General features: G+C 45.4%; 1 protein-coding gene across 2 annotated transcripts; it reads right to left on the bottom strand.

The window, feature by feature from the left end:
• Positions 1 to 898: 898 nt before the first annotated feature.
• smad6b (SMAD family member 6b) lies at positions 899 to 26,156 on the bottom strand. Of its 2 annotated transcripts, XM_061675950.1 has the most exons (4): positions 24,689 to 26,156; positions 21,336 to 21,392; positions 20,757 to 20,834; positions 899 to 1,802 (listed from the first exon to the last, which is right to left on the bottom strand). In XM_061675950.1, the coding sequence occupies exons 1-4, from the start codon at positions 25,458 to 25,460 to the stop codon at positions 1,261 to 1,263; spliced, it is 1,449 nt and encodes a 482-aa protein (XP_061531934.1). In that variant the 5' UTR covers positions 25,461 to 26,156; the 3' UTR covers positions 899 to 1,260. The 2 variants fall into 2 exon arrangements, with proteins under 2 accessions (XP_061531934.1, XP_061531935.1); XM_061675951.1 differs by lacking the exon at positions 20,757 to 20,834.
• Between the last annotated feature and the right edge of the window lie 468 nt (positions 26,157 to 26,624).

The raw sequence follows: 26,624 nt of genomic DNA, 5'->3' as shown, positions 1-26,624 counted from the left end.
TTCATTTTCCATACCAGTGGTTCTCAAACTTTTTTCACCAAAGTACCACCTAAAGAAATACATAGCTCTCCAATTACCGCCATAATGATGAACTTTAAAATAGAGTAGCAGAGTAGGCCTGTTTTCATAAAAAAAAATGAGACACATTTTTGTATTCCTACTAAGTGTATTTCATATTATTATAAGACACTGTAATCCTAACCTTAACACTGCGCTTAAACATAGGGGAAAAAGCTGCCGTAAAATGATTGAATTAAACTTTACTGCACATAAAAGGCCGGCACGGTGGACGACTGGTTAGCACATCTGCGTCACAGCTCTGAGGACTGAGGTTCAAATCCCGGCCCCGCCTGTGTGGAGTTTGCATGTTCTCCCCGTGCCTGCGTGGGTTTTCTCAGTGTACTCCGGTTTCCTCCCACAGCCCCAAAACATGCGTGGTAGGTTGATTGCAGACTCTAAATTGCCCGTAGGTGTGAATGTGAGTGTGAATGGGTGTTTGTTTCCATTTGCCCTGCGATTGGCTGGCGACCAGATCAGGGTTCACCCCGCCTCTCGCCCGAAGATGGCTGGGATAGGCTCCAGCAGCCGCGACCCTAGTGAGGAGAAGCGGCTCGGAAAATGGATGGATGCACATAGAAGTTAAATAAAAAATGTTTACCTAAATACATTTTCTAAACAAACATTAAATTCAAATGTTCAAATTAAAAAAGTTAAATACCACTGACCTTTATAGGCAGTGACTATTTCATGTAGAACCAGAACTGTGTTCGAACATTGAACCTTAGAACTATCAGGCAGACTTAATAACCACTAGCCACCTGTGCTGCTGGCTCGCTTTTCGAAAGATCCCAAATGTTGAAGAAAAACAAAAGCACAGATGAGACAAAAACAGAGCCACTTATTATGCGAATACTTTATTATCAATGTGTGAATGGTTAGCTTTTTGTCTGGATATTAATAGTATATAAAAACTATACACCAAATCCAGGCTCAGTCCTAATTTTGCTGTATAATTTCTCATTGAAATGTTCTTGATCTTTATATATATTTATATATAATATAGATAACCCAAAGTGCAGTTTCCATTTTTTTCCTCTTGTCCATATACACATTGCACCATACATAAATAATGACATTGTAAAAAGGACTCCGTATTTACAAGTATAATATATATTTCATATAATATATAAAACTTTATATTAAATCTAGGTAGATGCTATTTGGGATGGTGGGTGGGGTCCGTCTGTCCGTCCGTCCGTATTATCTGTGGTTGTTCAGGAGGATCTCCAGCCAGCAGGGGCAGGAGGTGATGAACTGTCTGGAGTAGCAGGGCCCCCAGCCCTTGGCAAAGCTGATGCGCACGCTGTTGGGGTCGTAGGGTCCGTCCGGGAGGTCGGCCTCGCCGGTGTACCGCAGCAGGCACGAGCGCTCGTAGTCGAACACCTTGATGGAGAAGCCCGGCATCACCTTGCGCACCACCAAGCTCCTGCCGTTGGGCACGTCCAGCGTGGGCGAGTTGACGAAGATGGGGTGCTCGCTGCGGTTGTACGCCCACACGCCGTCCGGCTCTTTGCTGAGCAGGATGCCGTAGCCGATTTTGGTGCGCGTGCGCTGCACCGTGCTGCTGCGGTGCTCCTGGTTGAGCTGGCCCAGGCAGAAACCCGTGCCCTGAGGTAGATCGTAAAAGATGCTGACGGAGTGCTCGTACACTGTGTAGAGGCGGCCCACGCGCGTGCGGTGCTCCCAGTACGCCACGTTGCACCAGTGGCTCTGCTTGGGGGCGTCAGGTGACATGCTGGCATCTGCAAGACACGCAAGGAGACGGTCTGGAGTCAAAACATCAACACAAGCAAACACGGCTGGTAAAAAGGAAGGCTTACGTTTGGAGGGATCAGCATTTTATTGTTGGGAGCAGATGGCTACGCTATAAATACTGAAGGAGCCACTGTATTGAAATCGAAGCCTTGTATAAATATCGCTGCCTGCACCGTTCTTCTAACACACACACACACACACGTACACACGGGACTATACATATCCTGAGGGTGTATCGAGGTCAATCGGAGGGAATGCCTGCAGTTCCCACCAGCGCCTCAAGAGGTTACTGTCACGATTGAAACTCTGCTCTGTACGCACTCACTGTTTCCACTCATTGGATGAAGCTCCAAACGCTCCCTTGTCACAGAGGAATGAATTTGGCATCTCCCAATGACCAGTAAATCCACTTGCTAATTCACTTTTCATGGCTGCTGTCTGTGAACTCTTTTCAGCAACAGCCCTTAGTGACTTAGTGCTCCCTCGGTGGACGTCTGTCCACACACACACACTCACACACACACACACACACATGCGCGCACACACACATGCTGCCCGTTTGCATGCCTAATGAAATATGTGCACAATAAATGTTTTTTTGTACCTTTACGCTTAAAAAATATGACCCCGTCTTCCTCTGCACACATCTTCTTCACATTCCACAGAAGTAAAAGAGGAGGGGGTGGCAGGGGTTCCCCTTCCCCCACCACAAAACTATTCCCCCTGCTGTGGGCCCAGGGACGGCATTCAGCTCCCTGACAACTTAGCACAAGCCCGTGACCCGCTGACCCCCCGGCCTTCATGCTATCAGCTCCCATTAACTCACACACAGAGTGATGCCATTATTTTGCTTCACAGAGTCTATTGGCACAGAAGATTTAAAGCCCAAGGCCTGTGGCCCCATTCCTTTCAACCTGTATGCACTCGGGGCGTAATGCCCGCCCGTCACATTAACAGATGCCTTTAAGGCGGAGGAGCCGAAGACGTCTCCCGTCCGAGTGACGCGTTAATGAAGTTTGTCTGAAAGTTTATCAAAAAGACAGACGTGCGCAGACACAACTGTGCCTGCTGGCTCAAGGCTTTTTCTGTGCAGTGCAGGGCCCAGATTGACTGGGTGGGAGTCGGGGGATGCAGACAGGCTCTCTGTGTGTTTGCGCACACACTGGTGGCTGAAATGCCCCCCCCTCAAGGGCCCCAACATGCATGTGCCATTAGTGAATTCCACGCTGCGACTCCTCCACTCCGAGCTCAGCGTTTACTGCAAGCCGCCTATACAAAGAAGTCAGACCCAACTTGTTTACGGCCCCTCTATTGTCTCGAATCAAATGGAGCCCACACATCAAGGTAAACTTTGAAAGTGTGCACACATAAAGGCCAAATGGCTAATGCGTCCTTCTCTTTGGGTGGAACGCAAAAACAATTTGGTCGGCACTCTCTACTTTTCTCACGTAGCCTATAACCGAGGCGGCTAAGTGAGGTCGCACGGACCAGGAAGAGGAACGAGCAGGACAAAGGTTAGAAATGTAGCTAATGTTAAGCCAGAGGGAAGACAATGAAGGCACGGCGAGCCAGGCCTTTTCCTGTTTCTCTGTTGTGTCAAGTGTCTACGTGTGCTTTTGCGCACGTGTCTGCAAACCAGACGTGTTTGTGTTTTTGTCCTCAACTTGTGTGTTTTGGCTACGAAAGGGGGGCACTGAGGTGAGAGCTTTGAGAGGAGGACTCATTAGGATCTCTTTGAATGAGCACGACTATCAGCAAGCAGATGGATGCTTGGAAAATCACCAGGGCAACCGCACGCCTTCTTCACCTAAGCATGTCTTATGAGCTGGACTTAACGGAATTGTCCTTTTGCAGTGGAAACTATGATGTCGTACAACTCGGAATTTGACCTAATGTTTTAGGAAAAGTATTTCTTGGAAGGAGGAGCAGTCTTAACAAGGGGTGTTAGGTAGGAAGAGACAATTAAACACCAGAATTTATGTAAAGTCATGTCATGTTCCAATACTTTTGTCCACTTGTATCACTGTGTTTTAACTTTTTTTTTTTTTTAATCTTACAAAATTGCTTAAAGGGGAAACATGGGGACGCAATGCACGTTTTCATTACAGAAGACTACTGTTAGGAATGAAAAAATTTTACTTAAGCCATTGGCCGGACAGTTTTTCATCTTCTCAGTTGTTCAGATTTCTGGGGCGGAGCTAAAAAACGAGCCCAATGATGTACACAGGTCGGGGTTTATACTTTCTAGCATGAATCGGGCCTTCCTATACAAGTACCGAGCGCTGTCTTTGCATCAGTGGCTATTTGGCACAATTGCAAGGTACTTAGTAAGAATAGCTTGTACCATTACATGCAGTTAGCCTTCAAACTATGCCTACAACCTGAAAAACGCATCTTCTCTGAAGTGTTCTAGGTTATTTGGGCTACAGTGTCTCTGCTGCGGTGACCAATGCGCGGAACACAAAGTGAATCGAATTGGACGGCTCCACTGCGAATTGGCTTCCTACGAGTGGCTAGTAGCTATTAGGCGCTAGTGGGCTCAGGGACGGGCTTTGGCTCCATCCAATACTCCACAAAACTTGTCTGAATTCCAATATGTTGACATTTCCCTCCCTCAAAATCTATGTAAGAAGCAGAGATTCACTGTAAAAAAATATAAAATCTGTCAATTGCAGGGTCGGTCCTGCTAACAAACAAAGACATGACGGTAAAGCCTTAATTTCACTGGTCACAAATGTAATCGTGAGAGAGTGAGGAAAGGCATAGGCGGGCTGTTCAAATAAGACACGAGGCAGGGAATTAGGGGAGGGCGTGTGTCTTCCTCCCCTCTGACCACAGCAGAGGCGCCCAACTCTTTGAATCCATGTTGGCCTTTGAGAGGGTCTGCTCAGGGTGGAGTCGTGGCAGGATGGGAGCAATTACTGGTGCTCTGCATCCATTTAACCCTGTCGCCCTTTAACAGCTCCGTTTACCCATTAGAATAGTAGCACATGTTATTATTGTTATTTTATTCTCAAAAGCCTCTCCTCTTAGTGTCACTCTTAGAGTCCACGCACCCAGCCACAACATGGCCTGTACACTTCCTCTTCCAACGTGCTCAACACGCAAAGGAGGTAATGAGCTGCAAATCGTTACATAGCGAGCCTCATTGCTATTGCTGTTCGCTCATTGCGATTGCTTTATATCTGCAAACAATTTTTAAAGAATTCAGTAGTATTTTTCCGAATACAAAAAAAAAAAATACGGTATTATGCTTTAATGACTCAATCACTTTCAGCCTATATCTAATTCACTGACACTCAAACACGCATCATTTACTGCAAAAACTGGGCATGAAAAAACAAGAAAGAAAAGGAAATTAGGAATATATTACTTTATTTAAGCAATAACAGAAACAATTGACATGGCCAAGAGTTTACCAAACAAGTAGAACGAGTGTACTATTTATAATACCTACCTTATACTACATTTATACGCTATGGTATTTCTGATTTAAGCTAAACTTATTCAAACCATTAGTAAAAGCTCAACAACAAGTTACAATACCTTATTAAGATTTTTTAAGTAAAAAAAATGCTTGAAGCAAGAGAAATGCTCTTACACAAAAACTGCCAGGTAACAAGACACATCTTGGCAGACAAAGAACAAGCATAATTTGCCTTGATTTGAGATATTCAATATTGGATGGATTTTAGTTTTTGCAGTGTTGTGTAAATTCCATCGCTTTCAAACTACTGTTTCCAAAATGCAATCATCTCTTGAGCTTGGCAGTATTGAGCAGTCAGTCAAATCAAGTGCTGTGGCCTCGTTTCATCAGACAGGGGCTAAAACAACAGGTCATGGACAAATGAAATTGTTTCACACGTGAGCATTAGGTGTGGTGAGTACCATCCATTCTCTACATGGCTTCACGAGGATCACTGGTGAGCTGTACTTTGTCCCAGCTGACTATGGGCGGGAAATTGCAAGTGTGCTGAGTTTGATCTCCAACTCAATGAAACACCTTGGAGAAATGTTCTGTATCCTTGCATTGCCCGTCTAGATGCAACCATCCATCCATCCATCCTTCCATTTTCTACCGCTTAACCCGAGGTCGGGTCGCGGGGGCAGTAGCTTTAGCAGGGACGCCCAGACTTCCCTCTCCCCAGCCACTTCATCCAGCTCTTCCGGGGGCATCCCAAGGCGTTCCCAAGCCAGCCGAATGATGTAGTCTCTCCAGCGTGTCCTGGGTCGTCCCCTGGGTCTCCGCCCGGTGGGACGTGCCCGGAACACCTCACCAGGAGGCATCCGAATCAGATGCCCCAGCCACCTTATCTGGTTCCTCTCGAGAGGACTGGTACCAGAGCCCAAGCGGAGGCGAGTCCGACTATATCTAGTCGGAACTTCTCGACCTCACACACCAGCTCGGGCTCCTTCGCTGCCAGAGAGGTGACATTCCACGTCCCTAGAGCCAGCTTCTGTAGCTGGGGATCGGATCGCCAAGGTCCCCGCCTTCGGCCACTGCCCGGCTCGCACTGCACCTGACCCCTATGGCCCCTCCCACAGGTGGTGAGCCCATGGGAAGGGGGACCCACGTTACCCTTTCGGGCTGTGCCCGGCCGGGCCCCATGGGTGCAGGCCCGGCCACCAGGCGCTCGCCTTCGAGCCCTACCTACAGGCCTGGCTCCAGAGTGGGGCCCTGGTGACCCGCGTCCGGGCAAGGGAAACCTGAGTCCATTTTTTTTTTGTCGTCATCATAAGTGGTCTTTGAGCCGTGCTTTGTCTGGTCCCTCACCTAGGACCTGTTTGCCATGGGTGAATAAAGCCCCAGACAACTTAGCTCCTAGGATCATTGGGACACAAAAACTCCTCCACCACGATAAGGTGACGGCTCAAGAAGGGGTAGATGCAACCAAACTATTAAATGTATAACATTGTCATGCATGTACTGGTATGACAAACACGAGAACATACATTCTGACCTGATGAATAATATGAATGAGGAACACGATGTAAAACGTTAAACCTGCTGTAAGCCTTAACGTCCTTCACATATACAGTACAGTGGAACCTCAATAGACCGGACTAATAGGTGCTCTATGCAATAGATAGAACCATCATCATATGGCCGCCACGTCAATGCCCCACATTCAACATGGCCGCCACATAAGCACAGGAGGCATGTGTTTTGGAATTGTATCTAGCCATAGTGTATATCTGTGACCCGGAAATACGTTTGTCCCATTCCCTGCCTGCATTGCGCCGCAGCGCCAGTAAACAAGTCCATGTTAAAACTCCAAAGCCTCCACGAGATGAACATGAGGCCAAGCGTCAGGGACAGGCAGCCAAACGACGACTTCCCCTCCGTGCTCACTCGGCCACCTCCATTACACCTCATTTCTGCTAAACCGGAGTGGATCGCACACATGAACTCATTCCTCCGCAAGTTTGCAGAGAAGGGGAGGGAAAAAAAACAAAAACACTGTTTCCAGTCCAGCTCTGAGCAGCCCCATGGAGGGGAAGGGGGCGGCAGGCAGAAAAGGGAGGGGTGGGGGGCAGCAGCCTCTCATCCTGTGCCAAGGATTAGATTCCCCTCCGGCTATTAGTCTCTCTCAATGAACTGATAGGCTGGAGGGGGGCTGGGGTGAGAGAAAAGAGTGCAGGAGGACTTTACTTTATGGTCTTTGCATTGTGGTTGTCACATTTTTTTGTTCATTCCTTAACACCTCTCCTATACATACTTTACCCTTTTCTACCTAAAACAACAACTTAAGCATCAGCCTCCCCCTCATGTTTGGAGTAGGCCTTTAAATCGGTGCACAATGGCTCCCACTGGCAGACTATAACCCTGAGCAGGCAACATTTCGGCTGGCGTCTGGGCTATCTCTGCCATCAAAGTCAGCTTTATCAGTTAGACACGCCAACTGAAGCTGCTTTTATATGTCTATGGATTTTTTTTTTCATCTCCCTGAGGTCTGGTGTTCTTGGCAGAAAGGGGGAGGAAGAAAGGAGGAATGAGAAAGAGAGATATACGCTCCCACAAAACACAGCCAAGGCAAAAGTGAGAAACCAAATCCAGCAAATCCAGCCTGGCTCATCACAATGGGAATACTTCACATTGTCATCCACTTCCTCTTCACTTTCCCTCCGTTCTGGGACGAGTCCTCCTGGGAGGAAAAGTGCTGCACCCTTGATAAGGCAGATAGCTAACACAATCCGTAAATCAAATCAATAAATTACAGAAAGGCTAGGAAGGAGGAAAGGGGCTAACACGGAGGAGCAGTGTGGGCTAGGAAGAAGAAAGGATGGCAATGTGCTGCTCATTTCCATCTAGTTTCCTCTAAAGCTTTGCAAAGTGCTCAAGATGTCAAAAGATGTGGTGCTCAAGTGAATCGTGTAGTAGAGCCCTTCAGTGCCTTTCAAAGCTCTGCCATAACTCCGGGGGTGGGCGTTTGTTGAAGGTTACATCTCCAGGCCGCCTCCGAGGCCCGAAGACGTCCAAGAGGGCAGGCAGCCGAGCACCGAAAGCAAAACACTCAGTGAACATCCTGCTGTGTGGCTGTGCTCTTTGACCTCCTCGTACAACCTACGTGTGTGTGTGCGCTAGTATTTGTTTGCGAGTGTGTGAGGCAGATTTCAGCCAAGTAGGCTGGGAGCCTTTGAGTAAAGAGGACCCTGCACATTCCTGAACTCCCCCTCCTCCTCCCTGTGGCTCCAAACTTCCTACTCTGGTTAGGACGTGGGGGGCGGGGTGCAGCAAGGAGGTCCACTTTTTTTTTTCCCTTTAAGAGTATGTTAAAAATCTAACAGAACTATCTCATAAAAGTGATGCTTTTTTTCTTCTTTGAGCTTTCAAAACATTTTGCAAATGCAGATTTTCCACTTAGCAGCACGGTTGAGTAGTGCTTAGCATATCTGCCTCAATTCCGAGGTTGGGGGTTTAAATCTTAGCTCCGGCCTTCCTGCGTGGAGTTTGGATGGATGGGTGGATTTTCTACCGCACAGCACGGGCTTAGCTCTACTCAGTTAGGGGCAGCCAGTTTTCCCCATGAAAATAGTACAGAGGTAAACGGCAAAAAAGCTAAGCATTATAGCTATTTTCACTCGTTTTTGTCTTACAAAAAATATACAGACTTGAAATCTTCAAGCGACATAATGCTGCAAGGCTCCTGAAGAGGTGGAACTATATGACACTTCTTAGATGGTTGAAGTGTCCAACAGAGTTAGTAGATTTCCTATCAAGCTACTGTATTTTCAGCACTTTAAACTGGTTAATAATTTGTAAAAATAATAACAATTAAAAAAAAAAAAAAAAAAAAGTCACATGGGGCCTGACCAATGAGCCCAATCTGACCAAAAACATGAAATTGACCATGTTTGGACTTGCAATATTTCCACCCTACAGCAACAATACATAATGCAATTCAGTCGAACACACAGATCATGAGAAGTGTTATAAACGTACTAACATCTTTTCACAACCACCGTTGTTTCGATTGTAACACACTCATGAATACACTTAACACTTCACAATCACGCTCACATTCTCAGTTTGCAGTGGTTAGATGGAAACGATAACGGCAACTCCGCTGTTGCTATGTAAACGAACATCCAAAGCGACACTCTTTGTCATTTTAAGCTAAAAAAAAAAACTGTCCTAAAGACTCGGTGTTAAATGAACAATAACAAGGAGCTCTATTATTCCGAGTGTTATTAGTGGGACTAATTTAAGGGGAAAGGCAGGTATTTGGTTTCCAGCGACTATGATGGACAGAGTTGTAGTTCAAACCAGGGTTTTCTATTGATCGAGCCCAGTGGATCAGACTGCGCGAGGAGAATGTGTTCTGTCAGGATAATGTGGCACCAGAGTTTATGTTTCAATCACAACGCTTGCCGGGCTGTAACACACACGGCTCCAACGTGAACATCCAGACACCAGCTCCCCAAACAGACAACAACACCCCCACCCCACCCCTCTACATTCAGTCCATTCACAACAAGAAAGAAATCAATAAAAAATGCGGCAGTGAACATTTCCAATCACTGGCACGGCCCTTCCCTGTCAACATCTGCAGAAAGTCTTGAAGCTAAAGGCAATGGCAGGATTTCATTAAGAAAATTATGTGCTGGCAGTCACATAGAAGGGAAGAGGGGGAAGTTACAGCCAGACCTCTAATCTAAACCGTACCCTGAAATGCGACACCCTGACTGCACGTACTGAACCCACACAGCCAAGACTTTAATAAAGGTGCACGAGAGAAAATTTGCGTCAAATAAACATTTTAAACCTGAATAGTTTTTTCTACAACCCAAGGGCAAGTACAAAGTCAAAGGGAATCTACATGTGAGCATGACTTCCAGTGAATTTCATCATTCAGTATTGTTTGTCCGTTGATCATCGCCTGCCACCGTGGGGGACCTAGGTTCAAGACCCCGACCGGACCATCTGCCAACATCCCCCGGACCCACGGCTGTGGTGTCCTTGAGTTAGACACCGATACCCCGATATGCTCCCCGGGCGCTTGAGCTGCCCCCGGCTCCAGTGTGTGCCACTAACATGTGTATGTGTTCACTGTGATGGGTAAAACGCAGAGAACAAATTTTGTGTGCATGCATGCATGTTCATGACAATAAAAGGTGATTCTTCTTCTTCTTGAGTTATGAGTCTGAGTGCACACATACACAATATAGACTCAAGTAATGAGACAATCATTGCATTAAAAACCTGCTAGTTCTTAACATATTTAAGGCAACATGCATACAACTTTGTGGGAACCGTTTGGGGAAGACCCTTTTCTGTTACAAGGGCAGAACTTAGGGCGCATAAAGGCATGCCTGGAGGGGTTTGGAGTTGAAGAACTGACTAAAGCCCCCAACTTCAACCCTATCCAACATTTTCGAGATGAACTAGAATGGAGACTGTGAGCTCATTTGGAGGAAACTCCCAGACATACTCCAACATACATGTTCCTAGTAGAATGGACTAACTCCCTTTTTTCAACAGTCAGGTGTCTGAATACTTTTGTCCATATTGGATAACTGGGTAAGGCTTTGCTGTATGTGCACAATCAGGTCAAAAACACTTCTACGTCATTAAAAATACAGTGTCTTACTAGAGCATCAAAAAATGTATCTCTTTTCAAAAATGATGTCTATGTCTAGTCTTGGTCGCATGTTCTGACATAGCAGTGTGAGACATCTATGCCCAGCAGATCAAGTTTAAGATAATGAAGGAGAGAAAAAAATCATGTTTCTCCAGTTACATGTGAACAGCCAGAGAATATGAAGCACTTTATTGTTCCTCTCTGTCCACAATGAGCTTCTGTCCTTACCCTCTTGCTGCAAAAGGCTTGTTTGGAGATGTCGACTGACATGGGCCTCAGCAGTTAATCCGCTCACAGCATTGTGGGTGCTCAAAGAATGCACCGGCTATTCTGAGTTTTAAAAATACTGACGGCTATAGATTCGGGTGCAACTGTCGATGCTCCTCTGGGGAGGAAGGGAAAAAAATCTCGAGTCTATTTTAGCCAGCAATCAGACCACGGGCCTATATCATAGCCGGCCAAGCCCAGTGTCTGGATTTATAATTGTGGGTAAAATGGTCAGAAAATAAAAACAGCCTCCGCAACTGGCACCTCCACCACTCGTCTTTGCCAGGCAAGCACATTTACAGTGGCTGCTAAAAAGGGAGCATTGTTCCCCCTTTCAGCCTTGAGAGGAGGCACACTAAAACACTAAACTAACAGTTGGACATTCCATACATTTTTAATGGCATTGCACGCTCCTTATTTGTTGCTGTAACCCAATGCCCTGAGCTGAATGAATGGAGCTATTGGTGCTGTGCTGCGGTGTGAAGCCAGTGAAGATGGCAGCGGCATCCGTCCGCAAGATTAGGTCACTTGCAAGGCTAGAAAATGGGGCAGAAGTCTTAGCCTTCTTAGCACACAGTTACCTCTACAATGTACACACACCTTATTCTGGTTGAACACAGTGCACTGTTATCTTGAATGACAAGCATGGTGCCGGGAGATTAGACAGCGAGTCATGCATGAGGTTTGTGATTAATCTTTATCTGTGAGCCCTTCAGAAGTTAGTCAAACGCCCGACAGCACTGGCACCACACTGGCTGGCCAAAAGACAGATAAATACTGAGCCCGCATGCTTGTTTCTTGTGGCATGTAAAAGGTTTTAGGCTACATTGAGGACTGCTTTAGATTAGCACTGCCTCCACGCTGTGCGCACACGCAACATTATATTACTAAGTCAAGAGGCCCAGACCTTGCCCCAACCAAGCAGCACAGTTCGGCACAGTGTAGCACTTTTTTTTTTTTTTTTTGCCTGTAGAGGAATAAAAGCCGCAAACAAATTTGTCGTTTTAATTATATAATTATCATATATAAATGCAACGTGCCTCAGTTTAGCATAAATCTTTGCCAAGGCTGTTAACAAAAGGGACAACAGTGTGCCTTAGTTGTATTCTGTCCAACGTTTTTTAGTTAGCAGGGAAAAGTCCCGGTTCATGGAAGATGAAAACTAGACTTGTGCTGCCGTTATATATTTGCTTGTGTGGGTGGGTCTACTAATCAGACACGCAAACACCAAAGGCATGGAAAAGGTGACCAAAAAAAAAGGAATTGTGGGGGGGGGATTCCACCGGACCACCGCAGAGACTATTATTTTTATTGAACATAAATTAAGCAATCTGGAAGACTGAAGAGTACACTTCGCGCCGAAAAACTTATTCACACCGCTCAAGCACATGCTGATGTACAAATTGAAGATTCAAATTAAATTTGCCTCATTTTTTTCCCTTTTTTGTTTTGGCCTCCAACTTGAGCCAGGCTCATCTCCACCTGCATCTGAGGCCTGCTTCAAGCTGTGCCACATGAATAGCATCCTCCTCTAAGCACTCATTCTGGAAAAGAATTGACAATCATTGTCTGTTTCACTTCATTTTTCACTATTGCCAATTTCAAAGGCTAATCCCAAATGCATCCTCTTGGAAAATATTAAGTACAACATCTTTTCTGTTTTTATTGGCCATTTCTGAATTTGAAGTTAGTTCATTCTGTGTTGTGACATAATCCTTAACATCGCTCCGTTGCTTAATACATTTAACATTAGCATCCTTAAACTAATTGGATAATTGCAGGCACGCGTTTCCTAATTAATCCAAAATGTATTAGCGGATCAACTCTTGTCGCCGATGTTACGTGTGCTTCGCGGTTCCGCTGGGACCACAACAAGGGCCACGACCCGCAGCACAGTGCAACAAATACGACACGGGCTGATCTGATGAGCAAAAATGTTGCTTAAACATAAGAGTAACAATAGAGGATGTCCGCTCCAGAGGTGGGTAGAGTGGCCAAGTAAGAGTACTGTTACCTGACAATAATGTGACTCAAGTAAAAGTAAAAAGTAGTCCTCCAAAAAAATCAGGTACTGAGTAAATAGTGAGTAACTAGCGTCAGTAGCGCTTAAACTGAATTGGAGCAAACAGCGCCAGATGCGGAAGTCAAAGTCGTAGTCTCACGCATGAAATAGTTGATAAATAAGTTATAATTGATAAATAAAAGTAGCGAGCGACATTTCGATTATTGTAACGGAGTAAAAGCATCATTACTTCTTAACAGCGGAAGCGGTGGAAGTGTTTTTTTCTGGTCTCTTCAACTCCTGGAAAAACTCATCGGATCTATACGATTCACGTAAATGGCCTATTTTGAGTTCAAAAGGGCGAATTTCGCCAAGAGGCGACTGATTTGCAGGTATGCTACTAATGCCAATGTGACTCCAACTATGAAAATAAATGTGGTCTGTAGCCACAGGATAATCCAGATCGTCACCAAAATATAATGCCTTATTCATTAGCATATACCCACCACCCATCCACAAACATGAGTGAAAATGTGTATTTTTGCATACTATTGCTAACTGTATATGTCCCTCCTATTTACGGTTTACTACGTCAAATTGACTGCTGTGAAAACGAACATTAACATTAAAACAACTTGGCTATTTGTGGCCCAAGACAGCAAATGGACTAAGACAGCAATGTACATGGTCAATAGCACTGTCCCCAATTTTAGCATCCTTCCTTTGCAATACCAACCTCATAGGTGGTCTATTACATACAGGGTGAAGCTTGAACTGAAGCAGACAGCTTATTTGTCAAACAAAAAGAACCAGAACTTCACTAAGACAACGGGGAAGGGAAGAGCACAAAATGTGTGCCAAACAAAGCTCGTCTTGTAATAAGCAGACACATGATGACATGCTATCATCTTCTTTGTTGAATTCAACTCATTGTAAGTCGCGCCGCTATGACGCTACACTAATTATTGGGTAGCCATGTCTATCGCCATCTTGCCAACACACCCCGCCGGGGAAGGACAAGTTAGATCAGAGATTAGTGTATTAAATGGTCCCATGAGGAGTTATGGACTCCTAAACTCTGAAAGATCATAAAAGGTTTTAAATATAGTTCAATGTTTACTTTGCCTTATATCTACCTTTCTTAAACTGAAAACAAAAAAAGATGGAAACATCTTAACCCAATGGCCAGATGACTGCTTTTTTTCCCTTTTTTTTTTGCCTGAGTGGAAACAAGACGGCAATCAAATCACAAACAATCAAACAATTACATACATGCACACACCCTTGCATATACAGCAACGGGGCATGTTAATGCACCGCTGCTGTGGACTCTTGAGGACATTCAGCATTACGGCCCCCAAGAGGAAAAGTTGAAAGTGGATTTCTGATCGCAGTCTAACAATGCTGAGAAAGGGAAAATGAAAAATGTGCTTATCGCTCTCTTATCAATAGCTCATTTCTGTGTCTGTGTGTGTGTGTTTGTACAGTATGTTACGTAAGAGGAAACGGAAGCCAGCCTCCCAGGACAGGAACAGATACTTGAGACAAGGATTGTGGGTAAGAGCTTTACACCAATACACAGAGAATAGAGCACAAGACCCCTCAGGATGTACAGCCACAACCCTTCACCAAGCTGGACGTGACAAACTGGGTGACGAGAGCCCTTACAAGACCCCCCAACATATCGCTCCTCTCCAACATTCTTCAGACTCCCCCCGCTGTCAGAGGGGGCAGTCCACCTCCCCGCACTGCTACAAAACCCAGGCCGCTTTTTTAAAACAGGATGTTTGTCTGAGGACTCCTTCCCCTCAAATAAACAATCCGCAAAACCTGATTTCAGGAGGCAGGGTGGAAGCACTCCAGTCACATTATTTCCACATCCCGTATCCTGGAGCATCGGTGTTCCTGAGGGAGTGTGGGCGGCGAGGCACTGGGAAGGCGCTGGGAAAGACTCGGGTCTGCGGTGGAAACCTGAGGATACGTGCCAAACTGCTGGGGGAGATGAGCCCAAAGTACAAGACGCTAATCCAGTTGTTGCTACGTGACAATTTAAGAGTCCGGCAGCTGCAGTACATGCCTTGTGTGCCAGAAGCAGGCCTTGGTTTGCCATTAAAACTATAAATTAATTGTATCCAACGCCTCGTTGTCGGCTGTGAGCGTGTGCACGTCACGTAAGCGAAAGATGGAAGAGCGAGGAGGGGAGAAAACAAGCTTTGAATTGGCTTGTCGCTTTTATTTATTTTCACTTGACTTTACTGTGCCGTAAAAGCTCATCTAATGTAATAGAAAGTGCAAAGATGTATGTTAAACGCATTTTGGCAAGTGAGTTTCGGTAAATTCTGAATATTTCCAGATGTGTCAAATCATGTTTATTTATACAGGCCTTAATTACAAAAGAGTCTGAAAGGGCTTCACAGGCCCACAGTTCACAACAACAAAAAATCGACATGAAGTGTGCACAAGATATTTAAGTAGAAGTAGAATCACATGCCTCCATGGTTGGGTTGGGTCAAGCTTAAATCAAGAGACTCATCACATACTGTCCATTTGCAACAATTCAATGCATTTACACAGAGGGGAAGGCCCCACGCTCTTCTGGCCATTTATCATGCAATTTCTTTGCTTTGTCGCTCGCATGACAAAGTATGCAAAGTATGCGAATGTGTAACGTTTAAAAATGCCTTCAAAATCAAATATGTATTATATATTAAACAAAAGCTATGAGTGGTCCGAGCACCTGCGCACTGCAATTTCCCTGATCAATCAAACATGAAGCCTATTCCTATTAAGTGTCTTCTGCCTGGCAGATTCAGTCAATACATGAGCGGCCTTGACAAAGTGCCTTTGCTCCAGAGACAGGCTGGCATATTGTGTCGAATGGGGAATGATTACTGTGTGGGATCTTTTGACTACCGATGCCCTCTAGTAAGCGTGCATTACAGGGGAGAGGGCACTCTATGTACACTATGTACATGGAAAGGGAAAAAGGACAGTGACTCGGGTCACTTTGTATGTCCTCCTGCTCATGTGACCACTATAAATGTGAGGAAGCCCCTGCAGTCACACCAGCGTGAGTGCGTGTGTGTGTGTACAGTGTTATGCTGACAAATTCGCATGCCTTGATTGGCCACATAACCTGTGATGACGGAAGAATGTAGGCAGACTGGCGCCACGATATTACAGCAGTCTAAAGCGGCAACAGTTAGAAGGATTGCATCATTCATTGATCATAAATATTGTTTGCTATTGAATAAAAACAATGTTGGCAGTTCTGTACATTTTGAGTGAAGCATTATTATAACATGACAACTCGGTTAAATGCGCTACCAAGTCTAAACTTTAAACTTTAATACAGTAGTATCTTGACTCACAAGTCTCATTTGTTCTGTTCTGTGACCAAGTTCATAACTCAATTAACTCATAACTCTATGTAGCACCCCAAAAAACATTTTTTTTGGGATACATTTTGAATGAAGAAAAGAGTGCTTTATTGTTTAAAAACAACAGAAAAAGTAAAGAAATAAACTGGTTTTATAATGTGTAATTACTGTACATACTGTGATATTTGTGTGTTGGATGTGTACCTTTAAGGGGTGTGACCTCGAGAGTGACATCAGGAGCAGGAGTCAGTCAACAAGAGAGCGTTTGGGCATGAGTTGGAGGCCAACAGCAGCTCATTTTGAGTGTTCTAATTTTTGCATTTTTGCGTTGAATCCGTGGAGTAAACGAGAAAGTGCATCAGCAATTCTGGCTCTCCTTGCCCACATGCGAAGGCATTGCAGTACGTTAATTGCTCGTTTTTTAAAAAAAAAATCTACTTCACTAAAGCGGCAGCGTATCTGACGCTTGCACGTAGCTCACCACTGTATACCGTATGTGTGATACTACTGCACATAGGTAATGAATAAATAAATGCGCGGGAGCAGGTGCCTCTCCGTTCAGCCCACTGTCACTGTCGCGCTCCACGTTGGAGGGCTTTGCCGCAGAATTGACTTTCACCAGGAGAAATCCAGCTGGGGAAATCAAGCTTTCCCTAAATGAGAGTGTCAGAATAAAGTGACTAGTGTACGGGGCGAGCGGCCCTCAGACAGTCATACAGGAAGCAATGAGGCCTGCTTCAAAGGCCTTCTCTCTGATGTGCACACGACGAGGCCCAGGCGCTGAGGAAACAGGTGCGCGGGCACACTGGGAGGGCAGCGCAGGCAAAGGCACATTCTCACACACACATAACACACACAGCATACTACCGTATGTGTGCGCAGGCTCCCAAGTCGGCCTGACGTAAACAGACGTCCCAGGATGTCTGGTGGAGGCTGTCTTTCTCCCACAATGTGACGCGGCCATGTTTAAATAAAACACTGGGAATGATCCAGTTGGCTACGAGCACACATTGGCTAAAGATAGGACGTCAAGCCTGAGATGCTGAAAACAGCGATATGGTCTGTGATGCTTTTTAACGACGTAAACTCCAGCAGAGCAGTATATATATCAGCGATGTGAACGGAATCATCACAAGATTATCTATTTACATGAACTTTTTGTACTCAGAGGGCATAAAATGATGCAGATCCTTTGAGAATATTCACATAGACGTGTTACCAAAGCAACCATTTCAAATGTGTTTCTGTGCAATTGGGCTACACAGAAGAATGCATATTGATCATTTTTGTAAGGCTTGGGCCGCACACTGGGCTTGATTATTCAACACATCACACCCCACCCACTCGTGTTGACTTGTTCCACTGTCAGGGCTCGGAGTCCGGCTGCCATACGCACACCGTGCACGCTCGAGGGCCGAGCTGCGGGGCGGATCACGTGGAGTGTGATTTCCAGGTCAGCGACATGCTAAATGTACGATGACTTGACAATACGCATGATGAGCTGTGTGTAAGACTTTTCGGAGGCTGCTGACCAACAAGTACAGAAGCCTGGCAAGTCGGTGCTATCTCGAAATGATAGAGACTTCCTTGAGACTCCTAATGATATTGTACATTATTACCTTCACCGGGGAGGTTCTGCTTGAATCTATGCGTTTGTTTGCAGGATACAGACAAAACAACAACAACAATTCCACGTTATTTTGTGTGTGTGTGGAGGTGGTGGCTGGAGAAAGGCAAATTTGGTGCCAAGGCAGACAGACAGACACATCGAGGATATTGATTTACATTTATTGAAAACACAAGATGAGATATTTTGACAATTTTCTTCATTTTTCTCTGAATAAGGCATCATTTTTCAAAATGTTTCTTATAAACTGTATGCAGTGAATAAAGGGTATGATTCGTAGCCATTTTTAGAGCATGTCTGGTGACTTAAACTACTTGTAGTTGAAATGAATGCCACAGGGAGCCAGCGTGGCTTCAATAATTAGTGCACAGCAAGGAAAAAAACACCACCTTCTGGTCCACTGGTCAGCCTCTCACCCATGTGTGGCGGCAACACAGTAGGAAGAAACCAAAGCCTTGCATGTCTAGAAACTCCCCGCTCACCACAGTCTCACAGGAATTGTGGTGCACGCTCTGACAAGCCCCTCATTTGTTGACTCAGGGAGTGTCGCCACACGGTGCCACACTGGGTGGTGGCAGCCGTCTACCAGGGGAGCAGCGGAGCCTCTCTGACGGAATACTTCACTGCCAGGTAACCAGCTACTCAACTCTCCTATACTCTGAGCCTTCAACAGGAAATGCGCTCCCAAGCAAAACCTCAAAATGAGGGTTCGACTCACGTAAACGGGTGATGCTGTCCGTGGCGCTGGTACAAAGAGGGCTGGGGACATGGGTTTGTGAGCTCACGCTGCCACCAGAAAGGAGTGTTTCATTTCAAATCCGAGGACAGTCTGTCTGTTTCTACTCACTTCCTTTGGTGGTTTCCCCGAACCCTCCCTTCCACGACAGCCACGCAAGATTGACTCTCGTATGTCTGCACACACGCATGTGCACAAATATGTGTGCGTGAGTGTGTTTCTGAATGAGCCTAGATCTTATTACGTTTTTTTCCCACTCAAATATTTCTGAAAGGAAAACAGAGGGTGGAGAGGCCCGCACGCCCTGTGGAACCGCTACTTACAATGAAACCTTTATCTGACCAGCTCACGCTCTTAATAACATTTAATGAGAAGGAATAAAACACAAGGCCAAAATGAAACCTGGTAGATTTGTGCATTCATTCAGACATGCTCGACACCTGTGCTAAATACAGTACTGTTGTCAAGGTGTACGCGAAATGAACTACAATGCCTTTTCTGCAAAGTCACTTATTACACACACAAACGGGTGGAAGGTACTTCATATTTCGAAACAAACATGTGCCCTGTGCATTTCAATTTCTGTAATGATCCATAAATTGTAAAGCCAAAATTTGTTTCACAATTGGATACAGTAAGTACTCGGAACTATGCTCCCCACACACACGACATTAGGTACAATCATACAATACTACGACATGCAAAAAAAGATCCCTATCAAAATAATTAATTTTAGAATTTATATTTTATGGATATGGAAAGCTCAGGATGAATACTGGCAACACTTTCTAAAATGTTGCCTGTCTCATGTGGGTAAGCAACTGAATTAATCATGAATACCTCTGCAAAAGATTGCACCACCGACAAACTACAACCATAACTACCAAACATATTCAAAAATTCTCTACAAAGCCATCAAAAACAATATATATATATATATATATAGAGAGAGAGAGAGAGAGAGAGAGAGAGAGAGAGAGAGAGCGTCTGCCCCACAGTTCTGAGGACCGGGGGTACCGGCCCCGCCTGTGTGGAGTTCGCATGTTCCCCCTGTGCCTGCGTGGGTTTTCTCCGGGCACTCCGGTTTCCTCCCACATCCCAAAAACATGCATGGTAGGTTAGTTGAAGACTCTAAATTGCCCGTAGGTGTCAATGTGAGTGCGACTGGTTGTTTGTTTATGTGTGCCCTGCAACTAGTTCAGGGTGTACCCCGCCTCCTGCCCGATGATAGCTGGGATAGGCTGCAGCACTCCCGCGACCCTTGTGAGGATAAGCGGCTCAGAAAATGGATGGATGGAATATGGAATATATATATATATATATATATATATATATATATATATATATATATATATATATATATATATACAGGGTGATTGAAAAGTAACTCCCTATTTTAAAACATTTTATTCATATTATTTATTCATATCTTGTGATATTTTTCTCAATTCTTTTTGTGTATGTTCCATGATTAAAGGAGCAAGTCAATTCTACCAACCCAACGACTTTGGAAGAACTTGAAGGGCGAATACGAGACGTTATGAAGAGTTCCTTGTGAAGTCAGTTAATGTGGTTCCCAAGCGGCTTGAGAAACTGGTGACTAATGCTGGCGCCCATATTGAATTTTAAATAAAACTCTATGCAATACACTTTCTTCTGCTGTTCATTTCTTGTAAGAATTATAGTTCAGAAATAAATTAGTATTAAATTAGTTACTTTTCAATCACCCAGTATATATATATATATATATATATATATATACACACACACACACACACACACACACACACATACGGTACATATAAACTTATTTGGAGACTGGCGACAGTTGGAGGCGCACACCCACCTGAGAATTCCCCCACTGTGACGTGTGGTGAGCTGGCTGCCTCCCTTTCAGTGTAAGACAATGTGGAGTCTGACAGGTCTGTTGGGCAGAAAGGAGGAATTAGCCTCCTCATTAGGTGCATCAGCCTCCCCGCAATGTTGCTACAGGCGTTCTTCTGGTACTATTCATCATTGCTAGTGTCAATATCATGTTCCCCATCCACTAAAGACTATTAGTTTCATCCCATAATAGATAACAGTGCAGGCTCACTAACAGGCTTTAACTGATGACATCCCCGTACAAGTGCTTCCAAACGCCCAGCTGGTCTTGTGCTAGCCGGGCCGGCAGCCCATAGAGCAAACAGCACCCGCTACGTCTTGTACGCCACTGAGAACAACTAAGCCCACTCTTTTTGAAAAAATGGATGGATGGATATTTCACCAGATTCCAAAGACCAGGAGACTGAGCCAGCACTTTTGAGTTCCATTAAAGTTGTGATTGTAACAACTTTACAAAGTCATCGTTGATGAAACGTTATATGTTAGATATCCATTTAGAAACGCATCAGCATGTGAAGATGAGATAAATAGTGTCACTTACCCAGTGGCTTGTGTTCTTCATTAGGGGAGAGCCTTGAATATGGAGGCGGGGGTGACTCTGCAATAGTAAATTAAATTATGTTAAACAGAACATAATATATATACAGTATATTAAATACACCCTGCATGTGTTTATGTTTTGACATCATCTGTAATGTATATAATAGAGCCTTTGTGTCCATTTATAAGCATATGGCCTTGCTTCAAAAACAGGGACTCCAATCTTAATTTTACACATACTTCTTTCCACATGTGACAAAAATGTTCACACTCCACTTAATTAGGTGTAATTGCACACTCCAATAAAATCCATTAGAGAAGAAATTAGAGTAGAAATGCCCTGCGTCATGCTGAGAGCGGCAGCTATTGTTTTCTCCCCCTTGAGTAGCTCAATAAAGTAACCAAAATATTAGAAACAGTAGTTCTACACGTCAAACTACAACCACAATAATACTTTTTTTCTGATGCAGTGTGCTAGAGTAACCCAATGTTGTGTTTTGTAAGTATATATTATAGGAATACGGTAAAAAAACAATTATATGAATATTACGGCACGGTGTGCAACCGGGTAGCACATCTGCCTCACAGTTCTGAGGACCCGTGTTCAAATCCGGCCTCGCCCGGGTGGAGTTTGCATGTTCTCCCGGGGCTGCGTGGGTTTTCTTCAGGTTCTCCGGTTTCCTCCACATCCCAAAAACATGCGTGGTAGGTTAACTGAAGACTCTAAATTGGCCATAGGTGTGAATGTGAGTGCGAATGGTTGCGTGTTTGTGTGTGCCCTGTGACTGGCTGGCGACCAGTTCAGGGTCAGCCAGCGAGGATAGGATCCAGCACGCCCGTGACCCTAGTGAGGATAACCGGTTCGGAAAGTGTAATGGAATGAAATGAACATTAAGCCCAACAATAATGCATTTGAAATGATAGGTAACATTGCAACACAAACTTTAAGCTTAAAAAAACCCAAAGAGCACGAATATGCTCACAAAGTCATTGTTTACCATAAACGTAGAGGAAGCATTTGCATTAATCAAAAGTAAATGTGTGCTTTTAAGCTTTGCTTATGTCAGACAGGATGGTTTTATCTTGTGTAAAGAGGAGAAATAAGGAGAGTTCTTTGCACAAGGAGGGGAAAGAGGAAAGAAAAGTCTGCGAGCGCACTGTGACCTTGCCGGCAGGGAAAAGGGGAAGGAGAAAAGCATAATAGCAGCGGGTCCTTTAAGAGTGGCGGCAGTAATTGCCAGGATCTGAACTCAGTCACACAGCGAGTCAGTCTGGCGCCAGTCGTATGCAAACTTTATATTATCACCACTCCTCCACCTAAATAGCATGAGGGGACCTCCTTAGGACAAAAGGGCTTTTAAAGGCGCAACTTGAAGCGGATCTCATTTGAAATGTGCAATGCCTGACCAAATAAAAAGAATGTGTTTGGTTCAAGCCGATGCAGACGCTCAGTCAACAAAATCGAGGTTGCCAGTTAAATTGGATGTATAAAACCAAGTCGAAGGAAACTCAGTTTAAAATCCTCCTGGAAAGACTTTTCCATTTGAAAAGAATTTACTGGTTCTTTGTATCCTCAAATTTGACATGTGTTACTTTACCATTTCCAAACAATGTCCAAGCCACTGATTAAGATATTGATTCAAAGCTCAGGACTTGAATAGCATGAAAGAAATACCATCTCTATCGGGCCACGCATGAACGCCTGTGAGTTATGTCTACTACCAGCCCGTGTCCTGAAATGTGTCATGTGAAATCCATCTCCCATTTGTTAGAGGGTCGCAACATCACAACAACGGGGGATGGGAAACACATTCCCACCTTTGTCTATCGAAAGACATCTACTCAAATACAAACCACCCAATGTTTTTTTGGACACACTTGGCAAATAATAAAGATGATTCTGAATCTTGTTTTTGTGTGCACGACAGACAGTAGGAATTGCATTTAATCTGATATTGTTGCACGCATGCCTTTGAAGAGGCAAATGCAGCCAGCTGGCTTGTAAACATGGATGTTATGGAAAATCCACCTTCCGTGCCAGAGAGGAGACAGAAATACTGACACTTGCATCTTTGCACATGATATTGTGCGTTGTCATGGCATCAGCGGGGTCAAGTGGCCCGGTGTTGGGGGTTTAGCCAAATTGTAGGCTTGCCCGCTGCCGGACGTTTAATGTGGTCAATAAGTCAGGGAGTCCCACGACATCTGCACAAATCCCCAAGGATCCCTTTTTATGACATATGACTAACGGGGGAGGAAAAATACGCACAAAGCACCGTTTAACCACCAAACTACTTACATTTTAGAGACTCAAAAGTCAGGGGCCAGACATTAGTGAACGGATGAGGCGAATATGTGAACTCCGGTCATTGTGAGGTCAATATGTCACGGGCCAGCGTGAGGGTTGTTCTAGTACATGGAACGTTCACATTAGCCAAAACTAAATAGCTCCAAGTGAGAGAGAAAAAAACAAACAACAACATATGAACAACATCAACGGAAAAGGGGAAATGCAGAATAACTTTACACTTGATCATTTCATCCCAGTGAGATTCTTATTGTTCAATTTGGGCAAAGATGGAATTAGAATTATCCAAAATTCTTCAGTTAGTGAATACAAGTTAGCTAAAATACCATATAAATAAATGAGAGTAGCTGGAAAGATTAGGATCAGTTATTTTGTACTTGCCTGCCATAGAAATAATAAATTATTCAGGTTTTAAGTGAATTTCAGAAATAGATGAGCGATTCCCAACCAGTGCGATCATCAAGTGTGCCGCGGAAAAGGAATTTCACTTAATGGGTCCGGAAATGATTTACTTTCCGACAAATATCGTACCTGTGTTAATCCATCTATGCCGGCGACGTATCGTGACAGGCGGCACAATTCTACTCGATGGCAATTAAGATGTGTATGCGCTTTTTGTTTGGCGGTGTGCCAAGAGATTTTTTTTTTTTTTCCCCAGATGTAAACAAAATGTCCTTGGCTCAATAAGAGTTGGGGAAACACTGCTTCAAATCAGTGATTCCATACTAATTGTGAGCTCCCTCTAGTGGAACATGAAAGAATCACTGAATTAAATGGGTTGTTCAAACTGTGAATGATGTTACAATGGCTTCAACTTCTTTTTTTAATCCAGTAGAGCACATTTGTTAAGTAGAGTTCAGCGACTAAGAGCAATTTTGTTATGAACACGTGGGCCTACTACGCCACTGTATTTTAACATTGGTAATTATGATACAAACGTCTTTTTTTTTTTTTTTTTTGTAGCGGTAGCTACTTGGTATAAGAAAGATTGAGAAGCACTGCTATAGATGATTGCGCATGCACAGGTGAGTCAGCGGAGTTCTTACCTGGCCCACAGAGGCGGCTGTAGTGATAAGGGTTGCAGCATACAGTTGGACTGTCCGGGCCCCAATAGCTTTTACACTCACAGAGCGGTTTGAGCTGGGCCGGGTGCTGGAGGTCGGACCAGCGGTACAGTTTACACACAAGCAGCTGCGGGGACGCCACATGGCCGCCCAGCCTCAGCTCAGTCCGGGACACCATGACGCAGTCGCTGGGGAGGCCGCCTTTGGACTCCACTGCCTCCAATAAAGTATCCAGCGCGTTCTCCTTGAGCCTTTTTAGAAGCGAGTGCGTGGCCGACTTGAGCTCGTGCTGCAGCAACGTGCGCGGCATCGCCTCCTTGCCGGTCTCGGGGGAGCCGGCGTCCCGCTGGCTGAGGCCCCCGAAGGCCAAGTGGCACGACCCGGGGTCCCTGCTATCCGGGGCCGCCTCTGGAGCCACGAGCTCGGAGTGCTCCCGCTCCTGAAATAAGCAGCACGTCACCGTCCTGGAGTCGCTGTCCCGCAGGGACCGGGGACCCTCTTGGTCGTGCGCGCACCCCGCGCCCCCATCTTGGTCCACAAACCCCAGGGCGCCGCTGTCCAGGGGACCCCCCGCGTCCCCGCTGGGGGTCACCGGTCGGAACTCCGTTTTGGGAATCTTCTGCGGGTTGTTCGCGAACAGATCGTCCCGGCACCCCTCGTTTGTTTGGCCATTTCCATCGTCCCCCTCTTTATCTGGAATCAAACGGCTTCTCCAGAGTCGCCGCACAAGACCTGAGCGTTTCGTCCTGAACATACGACGCCTTGGCTATCTATACGGGGCGGGGGAGGGGGCTGGGGAGAGGGGTGGGGGGGGGTTACTAGTGTACGGCTGTCCCAACGTTACACGCACTCAACATGAAGAAGCGATCGAAACGCCGTGCGAGGCATGCACAGCCGACCGACGAGCGCTGCTGGCCGAACGGCAACATCAGACGCACGACGCACCGGTTGCGTCTACGCGCACGCCAAGAACTTTAGCGACCGAAAGTGCCACATTCCGAGCAGTATGCAACACGTTAAGGGAATTGGCAAGTCTCGCCGGGTTCTTTATAAGGCAGCGAGGAACACCGTAGGAGACGTGGAGTCCATCATTGACATTAAAGTAGCCCCCCACCGCCCCCCCCAAACCCGAGCTCAAAAACCTCGCAGAGTTTGGCACTTTTTTGTCTAAGCGTGTGCGCGCGCGCGTGTGTGTGAGAGTTTGTTACACGCCGAGCCCAGAAACGATGATTAAATCCCCAAACGACGCGCTCGACATTGACATCCTCGCGCCGCCGCCCCCCTACTCGCCCCCCGAGACGTCCTCACTGCTTCTCTTTTCTTTTGTTTACAATCCCAACAATGGATCCATGCGAGCGGACGCGTAGGAGAGCAGCGATCCCCGGGACCAACAAGCGCATTCCTCCTTCTCTCCTCTGAGCCCAACCAAAGTGGAAGGCGAGCAGCCAGCTCGCTTTCTTTCCCCGTTTCTCTACTTTTCACTCCCCCTTTTCCCTCCCCCTTTCTCTCTCTCTCTCTCTCTCTTCGCACGCGCGCACACGCACGCGGGGCCCCCGAGGAGAGCGCTGGAGCCATTGGCTGACTACCATCATGTGCTAGTCTAGACACTTTGGCGGCTGGGAGCTGCACTGATTGTTGCGCAAACAAGGTTTCAAGTTTCTTAAGTTTCTTTCTCTTAAAGGCGAAACGGCCACCCATCGCTTTCACTTCAAGTCACTCCCAAACACTTATTTACATTTCGGCTTGTTATCGTGCACGGATGCAAAATAACAAGCAACTCCCATGTCGCCCCCCAAGAGACTTTTTTTTTTTTTTTTTTTTTAGCCGGACCTCTATGGAACATAATATTATTAGATGCAACGTATTATTATTAATATTACATGTACTGTAACATATATTTTATTTTTGTTACACTTAA

The sequence above is a fragment of the Phycodurus eques genome, chromosome 5, assembly GCF_024500275.1.
Source record: "Phycodurus eques isolate BA_2022a chromosome 5, UOR_Pequ_1.1, whole genome shotgun sequence".
Taxonomy (NCBI): domain Eukaryota; kingdom Metazoa; phylum Chordata; class Actinopteri; order Syngnathiformes; family Syngnathidae; genus Phycodurus; species Phycodurus eques.
The sequence above is the reverse complement of the archived record's forward strand: the minus strand, read 5'-3'. Positions and strand labels throughout refer to the sequence as shown.